The 26,732-nt window shown below is 43.8% G+C and overlaps 1 protein-coding gene across 1 annotated transcript; it reads left to right on the top strand.

Moving 5' to 3' along the window:
• Positions 1 to 339: 339 nt before the first annotated feature.
• On the top strand, positions 340 to 19,624 carry SPATS1 (spermatogenesis associated serine rich 1; the record flags this gene model as incomplete). Its single annotated transcript, XM_080917453.1, has 8 exons — positions 340 to 484; positions 2,105 to 2,258; positions 4,309 to 4,469; positions 7,544 to 7,705; positions 11,676 to 11,796; positions 12,971 to 13,033; positions 15,923 to 16,038; positions 19,422 to 19,624. The coding sequence occupies 8 exons, from the start codon at positions 340 to 342 to the stop codon at positions 19,622 to 19,624; spliced, it is 1,125 nt and encodes a 374-aa protein (XP_080773579.1).
• Between the last annotated feature and the right edge of the window lie 7,108 nt (positions 19,625 to 26,732).

The raw sequence follows: 26,732 nt of genomic DNA on the forward strand, positions 1-26,732 counted from the left end.
AAGGGTGTAATGTGTGTACCTCTTCTTTTGGTTTCCCTTCATTCCCTCTCCTCCCGATCCCCACTCCATTTTCCTTTCCTTTTCCTCATCTCTTTTTTCTTCTCCTCCTGTTTTTCCTTCCTTCCTCCTCTTCCCCTCCCCCCTCCTTTTCCCCTCCCCCCTCCTATTTCCCTCCCCGCTCCTTCCTTAGTCTCACCATACTGCCCAGGCTAGTCTTGAACTTAGGACTCTTTCTGCCTCAGCTTCCATCCACGTAGAACTGTGAGCACATGCTACCACGTCTGGCAGTCATGAAGAGTTAGGTGACGGGATTCCCTGGGTACATGAATCTCAGAGGCGATGAAGAAGTTGACTGCTCTGGAGGACCAGTGTACAGAGGGGTCCTGTGCAGGGGACAAGGGCGGAGCACCTAAGAATGGACTCTACACTCCCAGAGGACTCGATTTGTGTCATTTTCTTACCACAAGCAATTGCGTTGTGTCTAGTGAGCTTTTGTGCTCTGTGAAGTTATTCACAAAGAAATCCAGTGTTAACTTATCTGGACTCAGACAGAGGAGTGACTGGAGGGGTGGAGTGCTGGCTCAGCTCAGATGGACAGTGCTGCTGTCCCAGAGAACTGGAGCTTGTTCCTAGCACCACAGCAGGTGGCTCAACCATCCGTGTGACTCTAAGGGATCTGACTCCCTCTTCCCGCCTCCATGAACACTGCACACGTGTATACATACAGGCATGAAGGTGTGCACACATACACACAATAAAAATAACTCTTAGAAAGTAACTAAACAGGACACACAGTGTTGCAAAATGATACAGATCTACTTTTACACAATATAAATCATACAGCAAAAAAAACCAAACCAAACCAAAACAAACAAACAAAAAAACCAACCAAACAAAAAACTGGTTCAACTCTCCCCGTGATAGTCTCAGATTTAAAGGACGCCTTTGTCATTAAGAGTGGCAGGGGTAGAGGTGGGGGGGGGGAGGTGTTCCTTTTTATTTTTATTTTTCCTCCTCCTTTTGATACAATGGCTGACCTTGAACACTTTATGTAGCTGAGGGTGACCTTGAACTTCTGATTTTCCTGTCCCTACCTCCCAAGTGCTGGGATCACTGGCAAGGGCCACCATGCCTACTTTATGCAGTGCTGAGAATGGAACCCAGGGCTTCCTACTCACCAGGCAAGCAAGTTACCAACTAAGTTTCACCCCCAGCCCATAGAACTCTTTCCATTTATTTACTCTAATACTGTTTGAGGTCAGTCAGGCCAGGCACTACTCTAGATGCCAATGGCAGCAAAGTTATGTTTGTGAGCGAGTGGCTAGGTAATAGGGGGTGACGTGTGGACACTTATGAAGGCACTTCTTCAGGTCGTGGCCACCGGCTGTGTTTCTTCATTCTGACATGAACAACCGTGCTGGGGAGTTGTACCAAGGTGCCCACACAGTGGATGGTGACACCTAGGTGCTCTCCTCCGCTCAGTTCAGAGCACGAGAGCTGTGTGGAGGCACAAGCAGTCTGGCCTAGTGGCTGGGATTTCAGACTCTGGCATCACAAGTATTAAATTTGGAGCTAGATGTTTACTTTCTTTCTGAACCTAGGCACGTGTTTAACCTTCTGAATATTTTTCCTCATTGTGTGTGCTCTCTGTGTCTGTCTGTCTGTCTGTCTGTCTGTCTGTCTCTCTCTCTCTTCTCTCTCTCTCTCTCTCTCTCTCTCTCTCTCTCTCTCTCTCACACACACACACACACACACACACACACATACAAGAACTTATGAGAGCTAGATGGCATATTGATGGGTTAAGATCCCCAGGACACAGGAAATACTAAATGTTAGCTGTCTTATAAATGTATGTATGTATTGGGTGTGTGAATACAGGCATGCTTGCGCCAAGGTGCCATGTGGAAATTAGAGGACAAACTCAAAAGTCAGTTCTCTCTTGCCACCTTGTGAGATCAGATTGTCAGGCTTGGTAGCAAGCCCCTTTACCCACTTAGCCATCTCACCCCTGCCTTCCCCATTTTTCAAGTATAACATAGGAAATAAAACAAAATGTCAGAGATTTCAGCAACATACTTGACTGGTAATATCTGTATTGCAGATGCCCAGCACAGTGATCTTCTAGAATCTAAATGTTGCGTGGCCAACAGAACATCCTCTTGTCAGAACAAAAGGACCAGCCTCTCATCTTCTGATGGAACAGATCTGAGAGTCACTGAGTCCCCAGGCCTCCCCAGGGTGTCGACTTCCTTTGAGTAAGTGTGCATGTCAGGGTGTCGGGGGTGGAACTGTGAGCCAGAAGTCAGTAGTCTGAGATCAGTGTGACCTGTGAGGCAAGAGCATTAGAGCTATGCTACACAGGTTCAAATCCCAAGTCTTCCACTGGTGAGCTGTGGGAATTCAAGCAAACTGTATCACTTCTCTGAGACTCTGGTGTTTTATTTTGTTTTTAAACATTTATTTATTTATTACCCCCACCCATATGCCTTCATGCATGTTGTTGTGAACATGTGGAGGTTAAAGGAGAACTTGAGAGAAACACACACACATGCACACATGCACTCTCGAGCGCGCGCGCACGCGCACACACACACACACACACACACACACACACACACACACACACACTGAAGAAAGGAAAGTGAAGAGAGACCATCTGTAGAAATACAGTCAAGAATATGATTATCTTTCTGGGTAGGAGGCCCACAGATGGTGCCTGGACATTGAGCTAGAGGGGTGGAAGGAAGACCTGGCACTGTTTGACCTGATAATTTACTTAGTTAGAAAAACCTTGACTTTGTAACATTGGTTTATTGATTTCCTTTGTGATTGTGCATGGCACAGCAGCATGTGGAGGTCAGAAGATAACTTTTTGAAAGTCACTTTTCTCTTTCCTCACAATCCTAGGAATTGAACTCAGGTCCCCAGGTTTGGCAGTAAGCGCCTTCACCCAATAAGCCATCTTGCTGGCCTGGAATTACATCTATAAGTACTTATAAAACTGCATTTATGTTTTAGGGACTTTTCTCCATTTGTATTTCTGTTAGCAGTAAAAAAAAAAACTTTTTCTATTTTTTTTTGTTATAATGAAAGTTTATTACAAAAAAAATTAAAAAATATGAAACCACTTTTACTACAAAGAAAAGTCACAGTTTCATAGTGTAGAGAATGTTAACATTTTGATGTTATGTTTCGGTTTTGCTTGTTTGGTTTTGCTGTGAGGGGGAATCAAACCCAGAACATCATACCCGGAGCCTCAACCTGGCCCTGATGCCTGTGATACATCCAGTCCTGATACAAGTCTTCTTTAAAGATTTATTTATTTTATATATAATACGTACACTGTCGCTGTCCTCAGACACACAGGAGAGGGCGTCAGATCCCATTACAGATGGTTATGAGCCACCATGTGGATGCTGGGAATTGAACTCAGGACCTCTGCAAGAGCAGCCAGTGGCTCTTTTAACAGTTGAGCCATCTCTCCAGCCCCCTGCAGCCTGTTTTTAAGAATTATATTTTATAAGCTGGGTGGTGGTCCACACCTTTAATCCAAGCACTTGGGAAGCAAAGGCAGGTGGATCTCTGTGAATTGGAGGCTACACTGCTCTACTGAGTGAGTTCCAGAACAGCCAAAGCTATAGAGAAACCCTGCCTCAAAAACAAGACATAACACAAGCAAACAAACAGAAGAATTAAATTCCTTCCATCCATCCATCATCCATCCATCCATCCATCATCCATCCATCCATCCATCCACCCACCCACCCATCCATCCATCCATCCATCCATCCACTCACCCACCCACCCACCCACCCATCCATCCATCCATCCATCCATCCAGTCACCCATCCATCCATCCATCCATCCATCCATCCATCCATCCATCCATCCACTATCCATCCATCCATCCATCCATCCATCCATCCATCCATCCATCCACTATCCATCCATCCATCCATCCATCCATCCACTATCCATCTATCCATCCATTCATCACATGACAAAGTATGTACGTGGAGGCCACTGGGTAGTAACAGGAGTTGGTTCTCTCCTTTGGCTACATGGTTTACCTGGGATCAAACAGGCTCTCCGTTGTGCAACAAACACCTTTACCTGATTGTTTTAAAGTGCACATCTTTTGAGTAGGTTTCCCTTCAGGCTGTGAGTCAGTCAAGCACACTCAGGGACTATGTGAAGAAGCGAGGCCTGTTGTTGAGGACTTGTGTATAGAGTATGAGATCAGAGTCTGGCCGCAGTTGCAGTTTGAGCACAGCGATGATTCTAACCCTCCCACTTGCCTTCCAGCACGGCTGTGGGGCTGGGTCAGAAGACTTCCTCCTCTTCCTCCTCTTCCTCCTCCTCATCTTCCTCCTCTGCACGATCTGATCCCTCCTCAAAAGTTTCACTGCCTGAAATTCAGAAGGAAAAATACCCCGAGGAATTCAGCCTGCTCAAGTCACAGACAAGTGAGTGGCCCCGGGCCTCACTCCACAGGCCTCTGCTCCCAGGACCTTTCAAAACATCTGCCCTGGTGTGGGACGAGTCTCTGAAGGCCTCCCCTGCCCAGTGCATACACATGTATAGAATGTAAACCCTCTTTTCCAAAATTCCCCAACAGTATTCTGCCCAGTAGCTGTGAAGAAGTGAATTGTGGAATGTGTATGTGATGTGTGTATACATACACACAGACACAGACAGAAGCAGTCGTAGGCTGCATGGTGCAGCGCTGGCCAACAGTGACCTTCGTGTATGGCGGTGGTTCCATCAAAGTTTGACGATGCAGCTGAAAGCTTTCTATTGCCTAGAGATGCCATAGATTTCCTAATATAACACATGTGTGACTTGTGTCTGTGCTGCTACTGTTGGTCAGCTGTATAAAAAGCATAGCACACACATCGCATCTGATAACAATAAATAACTACATTACTGGTTCAGATATTTAGTACACTACACTATACCAGCATTATAGGGTGTACTCTCTCTATTCAGCACAGGAAGTTAAGGGGCTGGGCAAAGGTCCTCATGGCTAAGCCTGACCACCTGGAGTTTTGATCCTCAGAACACACATGGTGGAAGGAGAAAACTGACTCCTGGAAGCTGTGCTCAAGCCCCCACCATGGTGACGCAAGACACAAGCATGCGCACGTGTGTGCACAGAACAGAAAGTTAACCATAGGACACTGTGCTTGGCTATTCTGCTTCATCATACACTGTGCTTAGGACTAGTTACTTTCATACCTGTGAAGAAGCAACTTAAAAAGGAACAACAGTCCACACAGTAGACACGAAGACACTGAGACAACTCACACTGTGTCCACATTCAGGAAATGGAGAGAGAGAGACAGACAGACAGACACACACACAGACATAAAGACAGAGACAGATAGGACAGAGAGACAGAGATAGAGAAACACACAGAGACAGAGGGACAGACAGAGATGCACAGAGAGACAGAGACACAGAGTCATTGGAGACACAGGAGATAGAGAGAAAACAACAGGTGGGTAGGTAGGTGGTAGGTAGGTGGTAGGTAGGTGGGTAGGTAGGTGGTAAGTAGGTGGGTAAGTAAGTAGGTAGGTAGGTGGTAGGTAGGTGGTAGGTAGGTGGGTAGGTAGGTGGGTAGGTAGGTGGTAAGTAGGTGGGTAGGTAGGTGGGTAAGTAAGTAGGTAGGTAGGTGGGTAGGTAGGTGGTAGGTAGGTGGGTAAGTAAGTAGGTAGGTAGGTGGTAGGTAGGTGGTAGGTAGGTGGGTAGGTAGGTGGGTAGGTAGGTGGTAAGTAGGTGGGTAGGTAGGTGGGTAAGTAAGTAGGTAGGTAGGTGGGTAGGTAGGTGGTAGGTAGGTGGGTAGGTAGGTGGGTAAGTAAGTAGGTAGGTAGGTGGTAGGTAGGTGGGTAGGTAGGTGGTAGGTAGGTGGGTAGGTAGGTGGGTAGGTAGGCAGGCAGGTAGGTAGGTAGGTAAAGAATGACTGATCCTCAGCTTGCTTCTCTTTATTCAACCCAGGACTCAGCATACATCCCAGCCTTTCTACCTCAGTTAACCCAATCTAGTAACCTCACTGGTGTGCTCAGAGATGTGTCCTAGGTGACTCAAGATCCCCTCAGCTGAGAGCAGTGCTACCACATTGACCTCTCTGTGCAGGTTTGTCAGCACACTAAGGCAGCCCAATGACGAATTTGTCAAGTCATCAGGTGACACGCTGTAGAATAGTTGAGTTGCAGTATGTGGAACATTCCCCTCTGGTTGTATAGGTCACTGATCTTTCCCTGTGACAATGCTTTAGGTCTGTGTGGCTGTTTGCATTAGTTATTTTTCTCATCCTAAAAGATTTATTATTTCTATTTTATGTATGTGTGTTTGCTTGCATCAGATGCCCCGGAACTGGAGTTACAGATGGTTGTAGACCAATAGAGACCTGTCTATTTAGAAGGAAAATGGAGAACAGAGAGACTCAGTCTTCCACATAAGCACACATAGTCAGGAAGCAGAACGTGGGGAGCAGAACACCCCAACTTCTCTCTCCCATCAGAATACACCCCAGTGCCCCAGGCCTCCTATCTGACCACTGGTCTTTGCTGGCCATCCAGGGGCTTCTCTAGTAGCTCTAGAATGACTGAATTCTTTGTTGCTTACTCACTGTAATTAGTTTTATAAGGACAATTTCAAATGAACTAGGCACTGAAAGAGCCAGTGTCTATCCTAAGGTGGCACAGTGGTTTCCCTTCTTTGGTGGGTGTGTGTCCACAGGTTCCTATGGTGCACACACATGTGGCCAACACTATGCTGCACCCAAATAGGATGCTGTGGCTGGTCTACGTTGAGCACTTTCTCTCTCCACAGCCATCAGAGGGAAAGGCTAATCACAGGTACTTGTAGGCTATTATGACCCTTCCCAGCCTCTGTTGCGTGTGTGAGCACACAACTTTCATGAGTTTTGAAAGGGAAGAGAAAACAAAAACAACTGAGCAGCTTCTTGGATACCTTTCCTCTTCCTCTTCTTCCTCCTGTCCCTGGTTTCCCAGTTTGATGCTGCCCCCGATGCAGAACCAAGGGCTCATATGCACTGAGAAAGGCCCCACAGTTTAGCTGAGTGTGGTGGCCCACACCTGTTGTCTCTACAGTTGGGAAGTTGAAGATCGAGAGAACAAGGTTGGGGGCTGGGAAGATGGCTCAGTGGGTACAGTGCTTACCACATGAATAAGAGGATCTGTGTATAGATTCCAGCATCCATGTAAAATAAAAAGTAGGGGGCTGGAGAGATGGCTCAGTGGTTAAGAGCACTGACTGCTTTTCCAGAGGTCCCGAGTTCAATTCCCAGCAACCATGTGGTAGCTCACAACCATCTGTAATGGGATTCGATGCCCTCTTCTGGTGTGTCTGAAGACAGTGACACTGTACTCATATACATAAAACAAATAAATCATAAAAAATACCACGTCTATGTGAGGGGGCTGTAGGCCAAGCAGGGATGGGTTAGAAGTCTCGTCATCTAGTTGTCTCAAGGGCCCTGAGCAGTGCTAACGGTAGGGTCTCTGATGCCTTGCAGAAGATGGGCAGCGTCCCGAGTGGACATTTTATCCCAGATTCAGCAGCAACATCCACACCTACCACGTCGGGAAGCAGTGCTTCTTCAATGGGGTCTTCCGGGGCAACAGGAGGTCTGTGGCAGAGAGGACAGTGGACAAGAGCCTCGGGAAGAAGAAATACGGTAGCGTGTCTCCTCTGTCAAAGTGGGGGAAAAAGAAAAAGCAAGCAACCCCAAGCTGTGGTTCTGTGGAGCCTGGGGTCTCAGGCTGGGAAGAGCTCTGCAGGGTTACCGTTTCCCCACAGTGTAGCCAGGAAGACAGGAAGGCAGAGAGCCTCATTGGGCAAGTGACAGGTTTTGATGAAGGGCTCAGAATGCATTCGGCCCACACTTTTGTCTTTCTCCAACTCTCATAAAATGCTAATGTGACATTTAAGTCAACAGACCAGTCCTTTCAGATTGTTATTAATAGCAGCCTCATTGAAGTCCAAAGGAAATAATGCATGTTTCAGTTGGATGCCACCTGTCACATACACCTAAAGTAAGCCTTAGCATGAAGTATATAGTGCTAGTTTTGAATTTACTTATGGGCAACTATGATGAAAATATCTACACATATACCACATCGAGATCCACCTTGGTAGCACCTTGGTTTGTAACTTGTTGAGTTCTCTGCCTAAACTCACTCTGAACTGACTTCTCAAAAGATCCCCAGAGGTTGCTGAATGCCGGAGGACCATTTATGGGCCTTTGTTATAGAAATTCCCGTGTAGGAGGAGGCAGCCAATGCCTCAGCAACGAAGTAAGTAGCAACTTCTCTTGTAAAACTCATGTAAAGGACAAAGGGATTTTCAAACCAAGGCTTTGATTTGTGGATAAAGAGTATACAAAAACCATCCTGGGGAAGCTACAAGCACGGCCCGGGTGTGGGGTCCTCACAGGAGTCCCATGCCTTGCCCTGATCCTGAACTTGTCATTCATCAGGGCTGCAGAGAATTGCTCAGTGGTTAGAGCGCTTTTGCAGAGGACCTGTTTTTTATTTCCAGCATCACATGGTGCCTTACAACTATCCACAGTTCCAGCCCCAGGGGATCTGATACCCACTCCTGGCCTCCACCAGGCACAGCTGGAGTGCACATGTAGGCATACATGTAGGAAGAACACTTATATGCATAACTTTTTTAAAAAAGAGGAAAGGCAGGGTGGGAAGAAGGGTGCTGCACAATCATGAGGACCTGAGTTCAGATCCCCAGTCCCACACGAAAGCCAGGTGCAGTGGCCGTCCTCTGTAACCCCAACACTGGGCAGACTGAGATGGGCAGATCCTTGGAGCTTGCTGACCAAGTGAGTTCAGAGAGAGACTCTGAGTCAAGAAATAAGGGAGAGAGCAACCGAGGAAAATATACAGCATTGACTTTGGTATTCACATGCGAGATCATACATGCTCATGGTACACTCCCACAAACATGTTTGTACATACATACTACACACTTGCATGCATTTAAAACGGGAAGCACATCATGGTATTTAATTCACTCCAGTGTTTTACTCTGTGTTATTTAGAGTTGAAGTCAGAATGTATACACACACACACAGACCACTGTAACAAACAGAACTTAATGAATTTAACTAGCAAACCTAGTACCTTATGATAATCATCTCTCTGTTTTTAGTCTTAAACATATCAATCATAGAATAAAATGGTGCTCAGTTGGTAGAGGGCTTGCCTAGCATGTATGAAGCCCTGGCTCCATCTCCCACACTGCACAGACCATACATGGTGGTAGTTGATACCTGTAAATCCAGCAGATGGGAGATGTCCTCAGGGGATCAGGGGCTAGTGGTCATTCTCAGGTACGCAGTGAGTTCGAGGGCAGTCTGGATTACATGAGTCCCTGTCTCAAAACATAGAGCTCCAACCCAAACTACAGATCTGCACACGGCTCAGCTCTTATCAGACCCGCAGAGCGTGAGAGACGTTGACGTGTTCAGGCTGAAATGGGATGTCTGTATCACTCTCCTCTCTTTATCAGTGATAGATACAGGAGAGGGGGCAGAAAACTCGTAAGAGACAGACGTGGTGTATGACTTCAAAAAAGGCAGCGTTTTCTTGACCCAAGGGCAGATTTGCATATGAATTTACAGAGTCTGGACTGCATAGCATGCATATAACCTGCATAAGCTCAAGCCAGACAAAATCTCAACACAGAGGAGGGGAAGTGGGCACAAGTCCAATTCTTAGCCAAAAAGCTGCTAGAAATCAGTATCTGCTGAGAGAGGGGAATTAGGTCTCCCCGCACCCCAGTGATGTGACACTGGGTATGCCAACTACACTCTAGAGCAGGGCACAGGTGCAGGAGCAGTTGGCTAACATAAATGAGATTTCATGTTGTTGTTGATGTGTGCATGTATTTAAAGAGGGAGAAAGAACATTAAGTTTGATGGGTTTTGAGGGTGGGAAGACTCAGGAAGAAGTTGAGGGAAGGGAAAGAATATGATTAAAATACATCGTTTGAAATTCTTAAAGAATAAATAAAAAAACATTGTAAAAATGAAAGTGGCTGGAAAGACAGCTCAGTGGTTAAGATCATTGGTTGCTTTTCCAGAACACCCGGGTTTGTTCCTCGTTATGGCTCACAGCCTTCTGTAGCTTTAGACCAAGAGGATCTGACAGGTGCATATGAAAGAGCCAGAGTTGGGGTCAATCTAAGGCCAGTGGGAAAATTCCACTACAAACTTCTGAGCACAAGGACCCCTTCCTTCCAGGAAGAATAGAGCTAGTTTAGTTCCTAGAACAACTATAAGCCAAACTGTCAAACAAAGCCACCTGTGGCTCCCAACTAACCCCCTTGGAAAGTCCTGAACAGTCCACTGAATCGGTTTGAAGGTTGTTTCACTCCACCAATAGTACACAGTACCCTGCTCAGTTACCACTGTTTGAATTCTGCCCCAATTGTTTGCAAGATATATAATCCCATTAGAATCTGCTCAGGGTCATCTTCTTCCCGAAATGGGGTGACCCCAGTGCTCCTCTTACTTTTGCATTAGTCACTGTCTCCCTGAGTCTCATTCAAGGGGTCCTGGAAGAAGTCCAATTAGAACCTCACACATAGACATGCAGGCAAAACACTCACACACACAAAATAATAAAATGAAACAATAAAAATTCAAAATAAAAGCTACATATCTTGCATGTCTAAAACAAAACTCCAAAACCTACAGCCCTCCCAAAAGGCCAAGCAAACAAATGTATATGTTTTAATCTATGGTGAGAAAAATATATTTATCTGGGAAGTGACCAGAGAACATTATATATGGTAGCCAAGTGAGCTATATTCCTAGTCCTCCATGTTTTTAGTTATTTTTTGTTTTGGTTTTATTGAGACAAGGTTTCTCTGTGTAGTCCTGGGTGTCCTGGAACTCACTCTGTAGGCCAGGCTGGCCTAGAACAGAGACCTGCTGGCCTGGCTCTGCCTCCTGAGTGGTGGGATTAAAGGTGTGTACCACCGCTTGGCCATGTTTTTCTTTTTAACTTTTATTATTTGAAAATTTTATAATGTACCCAGTGTGTCTTGATCATATCCACACATTGATCCTCACCTCCGAGCCTCTTGGAACCCTTACCCCCATCTCCTTCCCAACCTTAATCTTTCATCTTAAAAAAAAAAAAAAAGTGCTTAGTGAGTTTTTAACCTTCAACTGGGGCTGTCCATATGTGTATTAGTGTGAGGTGATCTGTTGGTGTGGGGACGCTACCCGTGGTCATACTCTTAAATAAAAGTGACTGTCACTCTCCTTGAAGGTATCAGCTGCCAATAGATCCTCAGGGTCCCAGAAGCCACCCCCAATCTATTCTGAAAAATGTAATTGGCTTGGTTTTGTGCAAACCTCGCCCAGCTGCTATGAGTGTATATACGAGAGCCATGCCTCATCCAGGGGATGGCTCTCCACACCGCTCTTCTGCAGCCCTCCAGGATTTTAAGAAATCATACCTCAGAACACAGCATAGAAAAACAAAAGGCCCATGAACTCGAATTTCCTAAGGTGGGATAACAAATATGTCTCACAATAAACATGAAGGGATTGATAATTCACGGTCAAGCTACTGCTCACAGCAAACAGGCTTTAGCCTTACTTGTGATGTTTTCCACAGATATTGATCCCAGAAATGGAATCCCCAGATTGAAACCAGGGGATAATCCGTACATGTTCCCAGAACAGAGTAAAGAGTTCTTCAAAGCGGGAGCAACTCTGCCGCCAGTGAACTTCTCACTGTGAGTCCAGGCTCCTTCCAGTTCTGTCAACTGTCTCTGCTGAGTGTAAATGTTATTTGTTTACATATCTTGGTGTGTCTGTGTGTGTCTGAACCTGTGTATGCAGGTGTGTCTACTCATGTATGTGCATGTGGAGGCCAGAAGAGGACATGAAGTGTTTTTCTCTATTGCTTTCTGCACTTACGTTTTAGTTTAGACTGTATCTCTCTGAACCCAAAGCTTGACATTTTGGCCAGGCCAGCTGGCCAATGAGCTTCTAGGATCTGCTTGTCTCTGCCCCTGTCACTGGGGTCACAAGCATACTCCATTGTGCTTGTTCTTTATGTGTGTGCTGGGAATTTAAAACCCAGATCCTGTTGCCTTCACAACAAGTCTCTTACCCACTGAACCTTTCCCCTAGTCCCTGGATAGAAATTATTTATTAAAGGGGCAGATAACAGATATGACAAAGTGCAAATTCCTTAAAGAGTTCATATTTACTTAATTTGTGCCTATAAGATACAAAATGGGCTGAGGATATAATTCATTGGTGGTGAACTTGCTTAGATGTGCAAGGCCTCAATATTAATCTCCAGTACCATACTTTAAAAAAAGCGCGCACACACACACATACACATCACACACACATAATGTCACCAGGGAGGGAGACTATTTGGAGAAGACTTGCAATAGCTAGGAGGGTGTAAGAGAGGGTAGTGGAGGGATGAATAGAGGTTAACTCCAATGACACACACGTATGCAAATGTAATAAAACACATTACATTGTACTTTTAAAACCTGATAAAGCCAGAAATAGTATGTTCATTTTGTCTGATGTCCATTACCACACACTTTTAGACTTCGGAGCTTTTGCACTATCTGTTAGTGGCTAGTCTGTGGGTTGACTTAGGTGAACTTAGGACAATATAATCAGAGAGAACAGATTTATTCAACTGAAAGAACAAACAGCAGTTGTATTATACTAAAAATATCTAAAAAACCAGTTACGTGGGAGTCAATGATCTTGATGAAACATAACTAAAAATGAAACATTGTTCCCTGCACAGTCTTGAAGCGCACTTTTGAGACTGATGCCGGAAGACAGGATGTGTTTTGGACATGATAATATGTTGCTCCCCATGCTTTAAGAGGTCATAGCAATTTTATGGTTGTTTTTACTGTTTTTTTCCCCCAGGGGACCTTATGAGAAAAAATTCGACACATTTATTCCACTTGAGCCACTTCCACAAATTCCCAAGTGAGTTTTTTTCACCAGGTTTTCTATGATCTCATCTCTGTAGAGTCTGCAGTTAGTCAAACCACAGGGACCTTCTGTGTTCCAGCAGGAGGGTCAGTGGAGTGTATATGGTGGACAGGGCCACAGAGGCCAAGGGTCTGTGGCATCTGACAATGGGAGGGAGACAAAGTCTACATATAACACTGACCAACTGCCAGATGCCACAGTGTGCGTGGGTAGCATGGGAAGGGAGTTTACATTCGGTACAATGACTGATACCTTGTTTCCAGATTATTAGTGTGTTCTGGAAAAAGAAAAACACATATTTAATTATTCCAGTTGTGGGAACTTGGTTAGCATTTCAAAACCAAATAGAAGGCCCACAGAACATCCCTGTACTTGAGGGAAATACTAGTCCTTGTTTTTATACTAAAATTAAGAAGTAAAGGTATGCATGTATAGAGGCACGGGCTGGGGAGGTGGGTCTCTCTTTTCACTATGTGGGTCTCAAGGTCACGCCGTCACACTTGGCAGCAAGCACCATTACCCATGGAGCCATCTCAGTGGCCCTAATTCCATGCTTATAGAATTGAATATTTTTTAAATGAAAAATTATGTGTAGAAGTGTTTTGCTCGTATGTATGCCTGTGTGCCATGTGTGTGCCTGGTGCCCAGAGATCCAGAGGAGGGTTTTTGATTCCCTGAAACTGAAGTTACAGTTTCAAGCCATAGTGTGGGTGCTAGCCAGGAATAAGTCAGGGTCTTCTGGAAAGAGCAGACAATGGTCCTACGTACGACTGAGCCGTATCTCCAGCCCCCTAATTTAAACTTTTGCTCTGCCCATGAATTTATTTTATGTATTTATTTGTGTCTTCCTTCTCTCCATTTCTGAATACAAATAGTCTCATGTAGGCACGTGTGCTCCCCAGTCTCACACACCAGGACTCAGTGCTGGGTGGGAGTAAAAGCCTTTCATTCTAAACTTGGCACCTCAAATGCCTTCATTATGTCTCATTATTCCTTACAACATAATTAAGCTTCTCATGTCTGAACTTTCTTTTTTAATAAACACTATTCTAATCTAACCATTCTGCCCAACTATTTTTGTGTTTGTAAATCACCTTTTATAAATATATGAAAATATATTAATGTTTAAATCATAAAATACCAAGAGTGGCTTTTATATTGTGTGTTATATATATATATATATATATATATATATATATATATATATTTTTTTTTTTTTTTTTTTTTTTTTTTTTTTTTTTTTGGAGACAGGGTTTCTTTGTGTAGCTTTGGCTGTCATGGAACTTGCTCTGTAGACTAGGCTGGCCTTTAACTCTGACTCCTGATTGTTGGAATTCAAAGTGTGTGCCACCGCTTCCCAGCTTGATTTTTAGTTTTTAAAGATGTGATGCTTTTGAGTACGTTTTGACTATTGTTAGGGCTTCTCTAAGGATAGTTTAGAGTAACTCACTTCTCCCTTTGGAGTCTTTACCAAATGCTTGCAGTAATCAATAAAGTTTTCAGCTTCGTTTGTGGGATCTAGAAGAATTTTTCAGTTTTCTGTTGAGAACTGGGAACAACATAGCTCATATCTTAGGGCTTATTTAGTGTACATTTCATTAGCACAGTTCATCATCAAAGGAAGTCAGGACAAGAATTAAAATGGCAGAAACCTGGAGACCTGGAGGCAGGAGCTGATGCAGAGGCCAAAGGGTGCTGCTTACTGGCTTGCTCCTCACAGCTTGCACAGCCTGCTTTCTTATAGAACCTACAACCACCAGTCTAGGGATAGTGCTACCCAGAATAGGCTAGGCCCTCCCACATCAGGCACCAATTAAGAAAATGTCTTACAGGCCTGCCTACAATCCCCATCTTATGGAGGCATTTTCTTAATTGAGGTTCCCTGCTCAGATGATGCTAGCTTGTGTCAAGCTGACATAAAACCATCCAGCAGAGTACAATAGACTATTTCATTGTCCTGTGCATCCCACCCTATAATACATGTCTTAACATCCAGCAATACTCAAGGGAGCTGGCATACAAATTTCAGAAGTTCATTTTCTGTATAGCCCCTCCCCCAACCCCAACTTTTTCCTGCTGTTCCGTGCATCTAAGGCTTCCTAATGATGTATCTCTGGCTCTTCAGACTTGAGAACACTGTGCTCTGTCTGCTTGAATTGCCTATTTCCTTGATAATGAAGCCAAATTTGCAGGTGGCCTTTTATTTCCCATGTTATGGGATAGGTAGTCTTTATACCATTATATTACTCTCATTATCCATATCTATACACTTTAAGATTACAACTCTCTGGGGCTGGAGAGAAGGCTCAATAGTTAAGAGCATTCTTCCAGTGGACCCAGATTCAAGTCTCAGCACCCACAGGGCTGCTTACGACCATCAGCAATTCTAGTTCCAGTGGTTCTTCCATCTTCTGGCCTCTAGGCACCACATGGCACATGGTGCAGAAACACCCATACAGTTATAAAACTTAAAAAACAAAGATTACAACTCTTGTTCTATCCATTTGCATTTAGCTGCTATATCATAGGTCATTCTATTGCTTTTGAATCACTCTGTGTTTAGGACTGTCTTTTTAAATCTCCATTTTTATTTTTACATTTACTTGTGTGTGTTTGATCATGTGCATGTGGAAGTCAGAGGTCAACCTTAGGTGCTATTCTTAGGTGTTGGCCGTACCCTTACTGTGTGGGTTCTGGGGTTTGAACTCAGGTCCTTGTGGTTACACCACTATCATTTTACTCACTGAGCTATCTCCCAGCTCTGATGTAGAGGCCTCTGTCACTTTATGGTCACGTGGTCATGTAGTGTCTTTTCCATAGATGGTGTTTGTAAATTTAACACGGTATACATTCAAACTCAGCAGGGTTGTGTTCTTCCTGCAGTTTGCCTTTCTGGGAGAAGGAAAAAGCCAACAATTTGAAGAACGAGATAAAAGAAGTTGAGGATCTTGACAACTGGCAGGTGCCAATGCCCTTCCTACAGAGTTTTTTCTCTGCTGGTAGGTTCAAGCAATCTCAAAAACAAAACAAAACAAAACAAAACAAAACAACAACAAAAAGAAAAAACCAAAAAAAAAAAAAAAAAAAAAAAAAAAAAGAAACCCTACAGAAAGCAGAGGAATTCAGAAGAGCAGTCCTTTGGGAGGCTTCATGTGGAGCTCAGAGATGGCAGTGTCTCTCCTGGACTAGGTGTGCCTTCTGCCTTTAGGAGGTCCTCTGGGCGGAGGTCCTGACTGTGCTCTGAGGGTTGAATGTGTTGCTTGAGAGCTGTTGGGCTTATGAGGGAACATGCTCTTTAATGCTGTACCTCTATCCACAGGTGCTTCCAACTTCCCAAGACAACACTGAGCAGACATGAGCCCCCAAGCATGCGCTGACTGCCCTCCCAGCCAGCCTCTGCCATTGCTGGCTTTAATTCTTTGCTTTTGACCTTGTCTCTGTCCTAAACCATTTGTTTGACTCTGATGAGGGATCACTATGCTTTGCCTTGCTTAACACCCAACTATGAAAACTTTCCAGATGTGTAGAAGAGTTGCACTAATCATAAAGCAGACACCTGGGCACCCTCATCTAGACTCTCTGTGGACAGCATGTATGCCAGTGTTTTCCCCTCTCACTGTTTTGTTGACCCTCTTGATAGCCAGTGGTGCACGTCCAAATCCTTTACACCTTCATACCTACCTTAGTCTTGAAAGTGGGGACATTTTCTAACCACACGTGCGAACTTGCAACGCAAGCTTGGTACTGTGCACCGACACTGACACACAGCTCATGCGCCTGCAGGCTGATGGGAGCACAGGCATGATGGGAGTGTTTGCCGCCTCAGACTGCTATTACAGAGTAGTAGAGACCAGGGAGTTTATAAACACAAGGGATTTCCTTCTCATAGTTCTAGAGCCTGGAGATTCCAAGCCCAAGATGCTGGCAGTTTTGGTATCAGGTAAGGCACTGCCTTCCTGCTCTGCCCTCATAGAGGGGGATGGGCAAACTTGGATCTTGGGGTCTTTTCTTTTGAGATGGGGGTTGTGGTGTGTGTGTTGCTGTGACAAATACTCTAACAAAAGCAACTTAAAGAAGAAAAGGGTTATTTTGGCTCTCATTACCAGAGGGATGCAGTCAACCACAGTGGAGAAAACATGGCAGCAGACAGGGAAGGCACTGGGGTAGGAGTAGGGGGCTGGCTGCTCACATTGTATCCATAGTCCAAATATGAACAGGAAGGAGTACCAGGTTATCAAGTCACAAGGCCTGCTCCCATGACCCACTTCCTAACCTGAGCTTCTTTCCTAAAGGAAAATCTAATCCACTCCTGAAGGACCCCTTGAAACCAGCATTACCTTTCACAGGGACAGTTGACACCAGATCACCTCTCACTAGGCTCTACCTAACCGAAATCCTATCAATTTTCTCCCACTCTCCTACAGTGTTTCTCTGTATAGCCCTAGCTGTCCTGGAACTCACTCTGTAGACCAGGCTGGCCTTGAACTCAGAGATCTGCCTGGCTCTGCCTCCCAAATGCTGGGACTAGAGGTATGCACCATCAGCCAGTTCTATCAGTTTTTAATGTCACTGTATTGGGGACAGTATTAATTTCATTTCTCATTGCTGTATCAGATGAGAAGCAATTTAAGGGTTATTTTGGCTTACAGTTTTAGGGGCTGCAGTCTATTATGTCAGGGAAGGTACAGCAGTAACAATATGAAGCCGCTGACCACACTGTATCTACAACTGGGAGTTGAGAGGAGTGAACACTGCTGTTTACCTGGATTTCTCATTTTTATTTCATCTGTGATCCATGGGAAGATACTGTCCATATTCAGGATGGGTCTTTCTTCCTCCTTTACATATAGTTAAGGTAACAATGAAGGCCAATCACCACAGGGACCAAGTCATGTTCAAACTATAGCAATATGAAACTTAACAACTGTTTACTTTTGATCTTGAGCAATTGGCTCCCAAAACTAGGCTCAATGGTAGCACTGTTTGACAAGGCAACGTATTTCCTAGTTTTAATCTCCAGGTCATGCAGCAGGTCTGTGAGGCTTTTCTTGCTTGGTCTGACAACCAAGGCAGTGTATCTGAACATATAAACACCTCCACCTTGACTGAGGAATGTGCCAGGCATGGGTAGTACACTTTACAGTGACCCTATGGGCCAAGTTTCTAGTGGATTTGGAAAAGGACAGGGAACTCAGAGAGATGACTAGTGTTTTTCCAATGCAGGAGGATCCCACAGTAAATATCCAGGAGGCCACCACTGCCTTGAGAACCCGGCACTGAGGTTCCTTTACTTGAATTCTGTAAGAATCTGTATGTGAAAGGCAAACATTTCTCATTTCTGGGAGTGTGCAAAGGAGCCAAGCCTATGAATCAATTAAACTATCCCAAAGAGCCCAGTGCCTTATTTTCAGAGTAAAAGTGCCTGTCTTTAACAAACTTGGAGTGAGTATAGGGGTCAACATAGTTCTATTCCAACAGTAAAGGCGGTAGGTAGTGTGGCATGACTATTTGGCTACAAATATAATATTAGTAAGAGATTTCTGCTAGAAATTGAGCAGAGAGTGGGTGGTTAGAGCACAGCTGCACTAAAATGAGTTGTTCTCCAATGGGAGTTCAAACAGAACTCAGAATTATGCATTTGTACTAGCCAGATTCAGAAATGACCATAAGGCAGAGAACATAAGGAGATGCAGGGACTAAGTTAGCCTTTGGGATGACGGAGCTCAGTGTGAAGGAAGGACAAGTGGTCACAGAGAAATGGTGGTGCTGTCTATAGGGCTCCTTGAAGCCCACATGGCATTATTATATAATTGGGAAACAAACTTCCCTCTAATGGACACAGCTGAGGGATGTACAAGTGAGCTGTTTGTCAGATCTCAACCCTTATTTGCCTGTTGTTCAGTAAACTTCCTATACACCCATACAGATCAATCGGTACTATTTCCTGAAGTAAATTCACACAGAACTACAGGCTTTCTAGAAGTTCAGTACTGGGACAGCTGATTTTAAGATGCATGTGACAGATGCTGACAACAAGGCCTACAATGTAGTTGGCACAAAAGTCTGGGGTGTAAAAATATGCATGTGACAAAAGAAAGCCTCTCTGAGACATGAACACGAGACTATGCATTTAGGGTCTGGGGGGTACTGGTCCCAAACAGAGCAATGAACTCAGAGGATTCTTGAACCCTGGGGCCCGAGGAAAAGCAGCTTCTCTTTGGGAACACTGTCCCACCTCAGGGCACAGGATACTTTCTAGAAACGACATCCACAAAGATGAATTCTGGAGGAAAAGAGATTAAAAACCACAATTGGATCCACCACAAAGAAGTGCTGGTAGTTGAAACTCAAGCCACATTACGTGACTAAGACTGTTTTGCAGGGACTGGGGAGATGGCTCCACGGTTAAAGGTGCTTGCTGCTCTTCCAGAAGGAACAAGTTCAGTTCTCACCACCCAAGGGAGGCTCACAACCCCCTGTAGCTCCAACATCAGAGGGTCTCAAACCCTCTTCCTGGCTCATCGGACATCCTCACACGTGTTGCGTACACATGCACGCACGTTACATATAAATAAAAAACTTTAAAGAATGTTTTTCTTGCAATATGGTATTAATTACTGTGGTAAGGTGCATGCAATTCATTTTGTAGTAAAGATGCTAGGTCACCAGTTTTCTCAGTACTGGCTAATGTATAATTGAGAGGAAGGGTCTAGGGAAGCTAATCTGGGTTTTGGGGGTGGAGCTAGAGGGCTTGTCTTATAATTGAGTACATTTATTTGGGGATTATAAGGAGTGACTAATATTCTCCCCACCCATGTCCTGATGTCACTGTTGACTTTCATTCCTAATCTTAGGGGATTAAAATTTTTCTGTGTAGTCTCTTGGTATTAAAAGATAGATTGGTGAGGGCTGGCAACACGGCTCTCCAGGTAAAAGCACTTACCGAGCAAGCCCAGTAGGTTTGATCTCTGCGGCCTCAGTGAAAGGGAAGAACTGATTCCTGAATGCTGTCTTCTGACCTCTGCATGTGTGCTGTGGCTTTCAGCACTCTGTCTCCATTAATAAATAAAATATGAAAACAGTACAAAAACAAAACAAGTGAGCTAGAAGTTGATATTTAAGTATTTTCCTCATGCAAGTAAATGTCAACTCAGTCAGATCCAGTTCCAGGTGATTACGGCGGCAAGATGGAGAACAATGCAGCCTAAAGTTCCTTTGATAGTTGGCTGCTGTTCTGGAGCCAGACTCTCCCAAACTGTGTTTCTTACATGTCAATAGTTACTATGTAAAAGGGTTTCTGTGTCAAATCAATCTGGAATTAAAAAAAAAAGATACTTATTTATATATTTTTGGGCTTTGTCTACATGGATGTCTGTGCACCAGAAGAGGTCATCAGATCCCTTAATAGTAATAGATGGTTGTGGGCTGCCATGGAGGTGCTGGGAATTGAACTCAGAACCTCTGGAAGGACAGGCAGTACTTATTACCAATGAGCCCTCTCTCCAGTCCCCCAATTTGGAAATTCTTTAAAACAAAACAAAAAAGGAAGGTTGGGGGAGATGGCTTAGTAGTTAAGAGCCATTCGTGTAGAGGGTGGGCTTGGCTCCCAACTCCCATCTGGTGGCTCCCAACTATTTGTAATTCCAGTCCCAGGGCATCCAATATACATGCAGACAAGACATTTATATACATCAATATATATATATATATATATATACACACACACACACACATCTATATCTATCTATCTATCTATCTATCTATCTATCTATCTATCTATCTATCTATCTATCTATCTATCTAAAGGAAAAGTGTATTAACTTCTAGAGCTACCATGGGTAAGACAACAGAAGTGCATTCTGGGCTGGCGAGGTGGGCAGCCAGTACAAGCACTGTCGGAGTTGGAGGATCCAGGTCCGGCTCCCAGCACCTGCATGGTGGCTCACAACTGCATGCCACTTCAGTTCAAGAGATCCAAAGCTGTCATCTGGCTTCCTCAGGTACTGTATAAATGTGCACAGACATACACACAGGTAGAACACCCACACACATTAAAGAACAAGTAAACATCTTTGAAAAAACAGAGAAGTCGACTCTTCTGCCTACTGAGGACAAGTTGTTCCCAGGGTCGGGTCCTTGAAGGTTCAAGGGAAGAGCACAGTCCATGCCTCCTTTACCTCTAGCACAGCAGTGCTCAACTTGTGGGTCACAACCCCTTTGGGGATGTTAAACGACCCTTTCACAGGGGTCACCTATGACCACTGGAAAACACAGATATTTATATTATGGTTTCATTAACAGTAGCAAAATTACAGTTATGAAATAGCAATGAAATAACTATGGTTAAGGGTCACCACAACCCGAGGAACTATTAAAGGGTTGCAGCATTAGAAGGTGGAGAACCACAGCTCTAGATTCTGCAGGCAAAACTAGCCGCTCCTCATCAGTGAACCATCAACCTCCACGGTGCCTCATTCTGTGCACATCAGTCACACTGTGCCTCCATGTCACTTCACGTTGTCCTTTAAAGCAATGTATGAATGCCATCTTCTAGAAATACTTTTATAAGATTGCTTTCAGACTATTAGCTGTTTCCAGCAAATGATTATTATAAAACATGTACAAGCACACATGCATGACTCTTCGGTCATGAGATAACTCAAGATGATAGCTATGTATTAGCTTAATCTGGAAAAGCTGATCATAGGGGCTGGGCATGGTGGTCCACACTGTTAATCCCGCACTTGTGCTGCAGAGGTAGGAGGATTTCTGTGAGCTGGAGACGAGTATGGTCTACATAGCAAGTTCCAGGTCAACCAGGACTACAAAGACCCAGCCTTAACAACAGAAACAAATACCCAACCCCCCAAACAAAAAACTCAATAAAACAAAACAATCCCAAAAGTTGATCACATGGAAAGTGCAAGGCAAGTAAAGTTGGTTTTAATATTGTTCTCTTAGAGGCAGATTAAACAAACAGAGTACATAGTAGGATAGCAGTCTTAAGTGACCTCAAGGTGTATTATTAACTCCACATGTGAGGGGTAGCAAACGTTTCCAGTCTCTTAGGATGAAAGAGATATTTTTATCACAATGCATTGCCATAGTTCCTCCTTTTTGTTTTATTAAAGAAAAAAAAAAACGTGGATGAGGGGGTCGCTGGGGAAGAACTGGTCAAGGCATAGTGTACTGTAGGATAGCCTGAATGCACCCCTTCGTTTTAGGTACTCCTGAGAAATACACAAAGGCATGGCAGGCCTTGGAGAAGGAAAACAGAATGGCATTACCTGTAAAAGACCACACTTATGGTTTAGTCCTTGTTCTAGTGAGGGTTCTCTAGAGTCACAGAACTTATAGAATGAATTAATCTCCCCCAAACCTCCTCTCCCAAGAGGCTGCAGTCCAGCTGATCCAGCACTGGCTTGCTGTGAACAGAAAGTTTAAAAATCTGGTAGCTGCTCAGTCCCACAAGGTTGCATGTCTCAGCTGGTCTTCAGTATATTCTGCAATCCAGAAGTAGGCTGTAATGCCAGTGAAGGAATGGATGTGCTAGCAAGGTGAGGGCAAGCAGATAAAGAGCAAAAGCTTCTTTCTTCTATGTCCTTATATACACGTCCAGCTGAAGGTATGGCCCAGATTAAAGGGATTGAGTTTTACTACCTCAGGATATGAATGAAATGCCTGTGTCTTCCAATCTTAAGATCTGGATCAAAGCTGTGTGCCTTTTACCTCAAAGGTCTAGACTAGAAGTAGATTCGTCCACTTCAAATGAAGCAGAAAAACACTCACAGATGTAGTCTCCATTCCTGGACTGTAGTTTACTCCAGATATAGTCAAGTTGACAACCAAGAATAGCCATTACAAGTCCATCTCTTTTCAACTTGACAAACAATCATAGCTTCTTATGTCATAATTAATTTCCAAATGAACAATTATCAGGCCATGATAATGCCTAAACATAACCATCCCAGGTACAATCACAGATGAATTATATAGTTAACCAGGTCATAATTATGCCTAACATGATATAACCCATACAACTTCAAGCAAATTATAAGTTTAGAATAGGTGGCAATGTCCTAAATCTGAAAGTTGATTCACTGGTTGAGGTTGCCTTTTGCCATGATCCAATGTAGCCTTTCTTTCATTTGTTTGCGAATTTTTCTGCTTACACAGATCAAATATTCAGTAGGCTTCCCATCTATTCCATGCCTGGAAACACCATGACTGATGACTGAGGAGCCAGCACCAAAGGTCATGCCATGATGAACATTGTGTTGTCTATGCTGCCCATACAATAGTTATGATCATTTTGTCTCCGGCGATTAAATGCTGCCACCTGGTCCCTGCTACCCCAGGGCCCAATTAAGCCCATTGCATTTAATTCATCCAACTGAGCAGCAGCATCTCCAACCCTAAGGTCTGGCACAAGCAAAAGGGAGAGAACAAAACTCTTTAAATGTGCTGGTGCCCCTCTCACCAGTTTGCGTCTTATTGGGTTAGTGAAGGGCATGTCTTCTGGGCCTTCCCACTGTGGAGGATTAGGTTTTACACAGTGTATCCACTCTAGCATTGCAATTTCCCTGAGCCTTAAAATCCCTTCGTCAACACTAAGCCACGGGATATCAGGCATCTCCAACTCCTTCTCAGTAGGCCATCTTTTGACAAACACTTCAGCCAACCATTCAAACAAACTTTTGACACCACTTTGAACTGTGCGAGCTTCCATATTAAACCTAGAATCTCCACTCAGAGGGCCCATGTCAATAAACTCAGCCCGATCTAGTTTTATGTTCCTTCCACCATTATCCCACACCCTTAAAATCCATTCCCACACATATTCCCCAGACTTCTGCTTGAATGAATGAGCAAACTCATTAAGTTCCTTAGTACTATAGTATACCTCCTCATGGACCACACTTTCTGCCACCCTAGGGGCCTGCTTTGTCTTGAGTCTGGTTATAGGTTTAATGTCAACTATTTTGGGGCTTTGAGGGACATCAGTATTGTCTTGCCTGGTATTTCCTTCAGAGACAGTCACTGCGGGTTTAATAGACAACAAAGGATCAATTTTCTTAGTGAAAGTTAAAAAAGGCAGTATTTCAAGGGGTGGGGCTGAGGGTACTACTTCTTCAGGTGAGGTAAACACTTGAGAATCTGAGGATTCAAAGTTCTCAGCTTCAACAGGGTCCTCCCACACATCCCCATCCCAAGTTATAGGATCCCATTCTTTACCAATTAATGCCCTTACTTTACCTTCTGACACCCTCCGAGGCTGGGACTTGAATTTTCCCTGTAAATCGGCCAACCTTATAATAAGAGCTTTGGTTTGATTTTCCATAATTTGAGCTTTGTGGCTGTTGGAGAGAAGATTCTCTTCAAGGGCACACTTGGAAACCTTTAGATTGTTAATGAGCATCTGGAGATGGTCAATTTTATCATTAAGTTCTTTGTTGTCTTTCACCATATTCTGAAGTTGGTTAACTTTATCCCGGAGCTCATTCCTATCCTTTATCAGTTTATCAAGAGATATTACAAGGAACCAACCAATAGCAGCATTTCCCTTATTTTCCCCCAATCTGTCAAAAGTGTCATATACAAGGTCACCAAATCCATTGTTGCTCAAAATTTGTGAGTCAGGATAATCAAATTCATTTATCTCTTTAAGTTTGTAATACAGTTCACACCATGGGCTTTCAGTACTCTCTGAGCTCCCAAGAGAGTGGGTGACTGGAGCAGCTTCAGTAACTGAAGGCTCTGGTGAATTGAAATACCTATTCCAGATACTCAAAAGATTCATCCTTATACTTCTGTGTTTCTAGAACAACTTCTGGTACCAAAGTCTGTATTAGTCAGAGTTCTCTAGAGTCACAGAACTTATGGAACAAATCTCTGTCTCCTTCCCCTGCAGTCCAGCTGATCCAGCACTGGCTAGCTGTGAACAGAAAGTCTAAAAATCTAGTAGCTGCTCAGTCCCACAAGGCTGCATGTCTCAGCTGGTCTTCAGTATATTCTGCAATCCAGAAGTAGGCTGTAATGCCAGTGAAGGAATGGATGTGCTAGCAAAGTGAGGGCAAGCAGACAAAGAGCAAAAGCTTCTTTCTTCTATGTCCTTATATACACGTCCAGCTGAAGGTATGGCCCAGATTAAAGGTATGTCTTTCCTGCCTCAAGATTTGGATTAAAGACTTGGGTCTTCCCATTCAAATAAAAGGTCCATGTCTTCCCACCTCAAGATCCAGATTAAAGATGTGAATCTTCCTACCTCAAAGGTCTGGACTAGAAGTGGATTCATCTACTTTAAGCAGACAATCTCACACTCAAGGTGTGTTCTCCACTTCTGGGTTGTGTTGATTCCAGATATAGTCAAGTTGACAACGAAGAATAGCCATCGAAGTCCTGAAAATTATAGAAGGGAGTTATCAAACATCATTTTCAAGTATTTATTTTGAATAGGGTAACTGTGGCAGCTGTGTTAACTACAAAAATCATTCCAATGAGTCCTTTTGTAGGTGTATGTTCTGGAGCATAACTAACTTGTTCTAAAGCAGATCCCCTATGTCATGGATCAGTCAGATATATAGGAATTTAGGCATGAACTTTCTGTCTAACAATTAAAACAGGAGATAAAATCAGTGCAATGAGAGGAAGTGTGGTGAATGGGTAAGAATTAAAAGCACATGCCACTTTCTTTATGAGGACACTGATGGCTGGCTGGAGAGTTAGCTTCACACTAGTGTGGTCTCACTTTAACTCCATCACATCTGTCAAGACTCTACAATATTTCCAAATGGGTTCACATGTCTAGGTACCAAGGGTTAGGGTGTGAATGTATTTAGTTGGAGATGTATTCCAACTTACAACAGGGAAAAAGAGATTTCCTCATCTGACAAGTCCTATTGGCTTTCATTTTGGTAAAGTGGAAGATGGGAAATGTGGGTTCTTTTTTTTTTTTTTTTTTGTTTGTTTGAAGTGATCATGAAACATGTATTTATGGAATTTCCCATGCGGCTGATTTTCTGAGGTACATTTGGGAAAATGTGTATTGGGTGAGTGAGGAAGATGTGGAACCTATCTCTGTTTCTGGATACGGGGTTCTGATCGTGGAGGTTCCAGATTTTCCATCTATTGCATCCTGAGGGTACACCATCTATGTTCAAAGGTGCTCAAGGACAGTCGCCAGGACCACTGTGCAGAGGGGTGTGCATGGCACTTGGAGGACTAAATGATAAGAAAGGGGCAATGTCGGTGCCTCTGGCTCAAATCTACACCATAGACATGGTGGATCTCAATAGGTTGCTGAAGTGTTCTGTTCTCAAAATACCAATCTTTTGTAAAAATTTTCTAGTACTTGACATTAAAATGTTTTAAGGAAGAGATACCTTTTAAAAGTTAGCATAAATATGACGGAAAACTTAGTGGTAGTTCTGAGTGGAAGAAGCCATCGTCATGAGCCTTTGGGATAGCCTGTGTGACAGGGCTCTGGGAGAGGATGGGTTCAACTGTGGATTTATTAGGATTCTCCATCACAGATAACAGAAAGCTAACTCCAATCCAAGGGGAATAAGAAAGTAGCTATGACTTGGGAATGTTCTGGATCCAGGGACCATGTTGTGGCCAGAACCTACTTTTAAGTCTTTATTAGAATTTATGTTTTGATCCTTTCACTGTATTGGTGATGTCCTTTCTTCCC

This window comes from Micromys minutus, assembly GCF_963924665.1.
Source record: "Micromys minutus genome assembly, chromosome: 5".
NCBI lineage: Eukaryota > Metazoa > Chordata > Mammalia > Rodentia > Muridae > Micromys > Micromys minutus.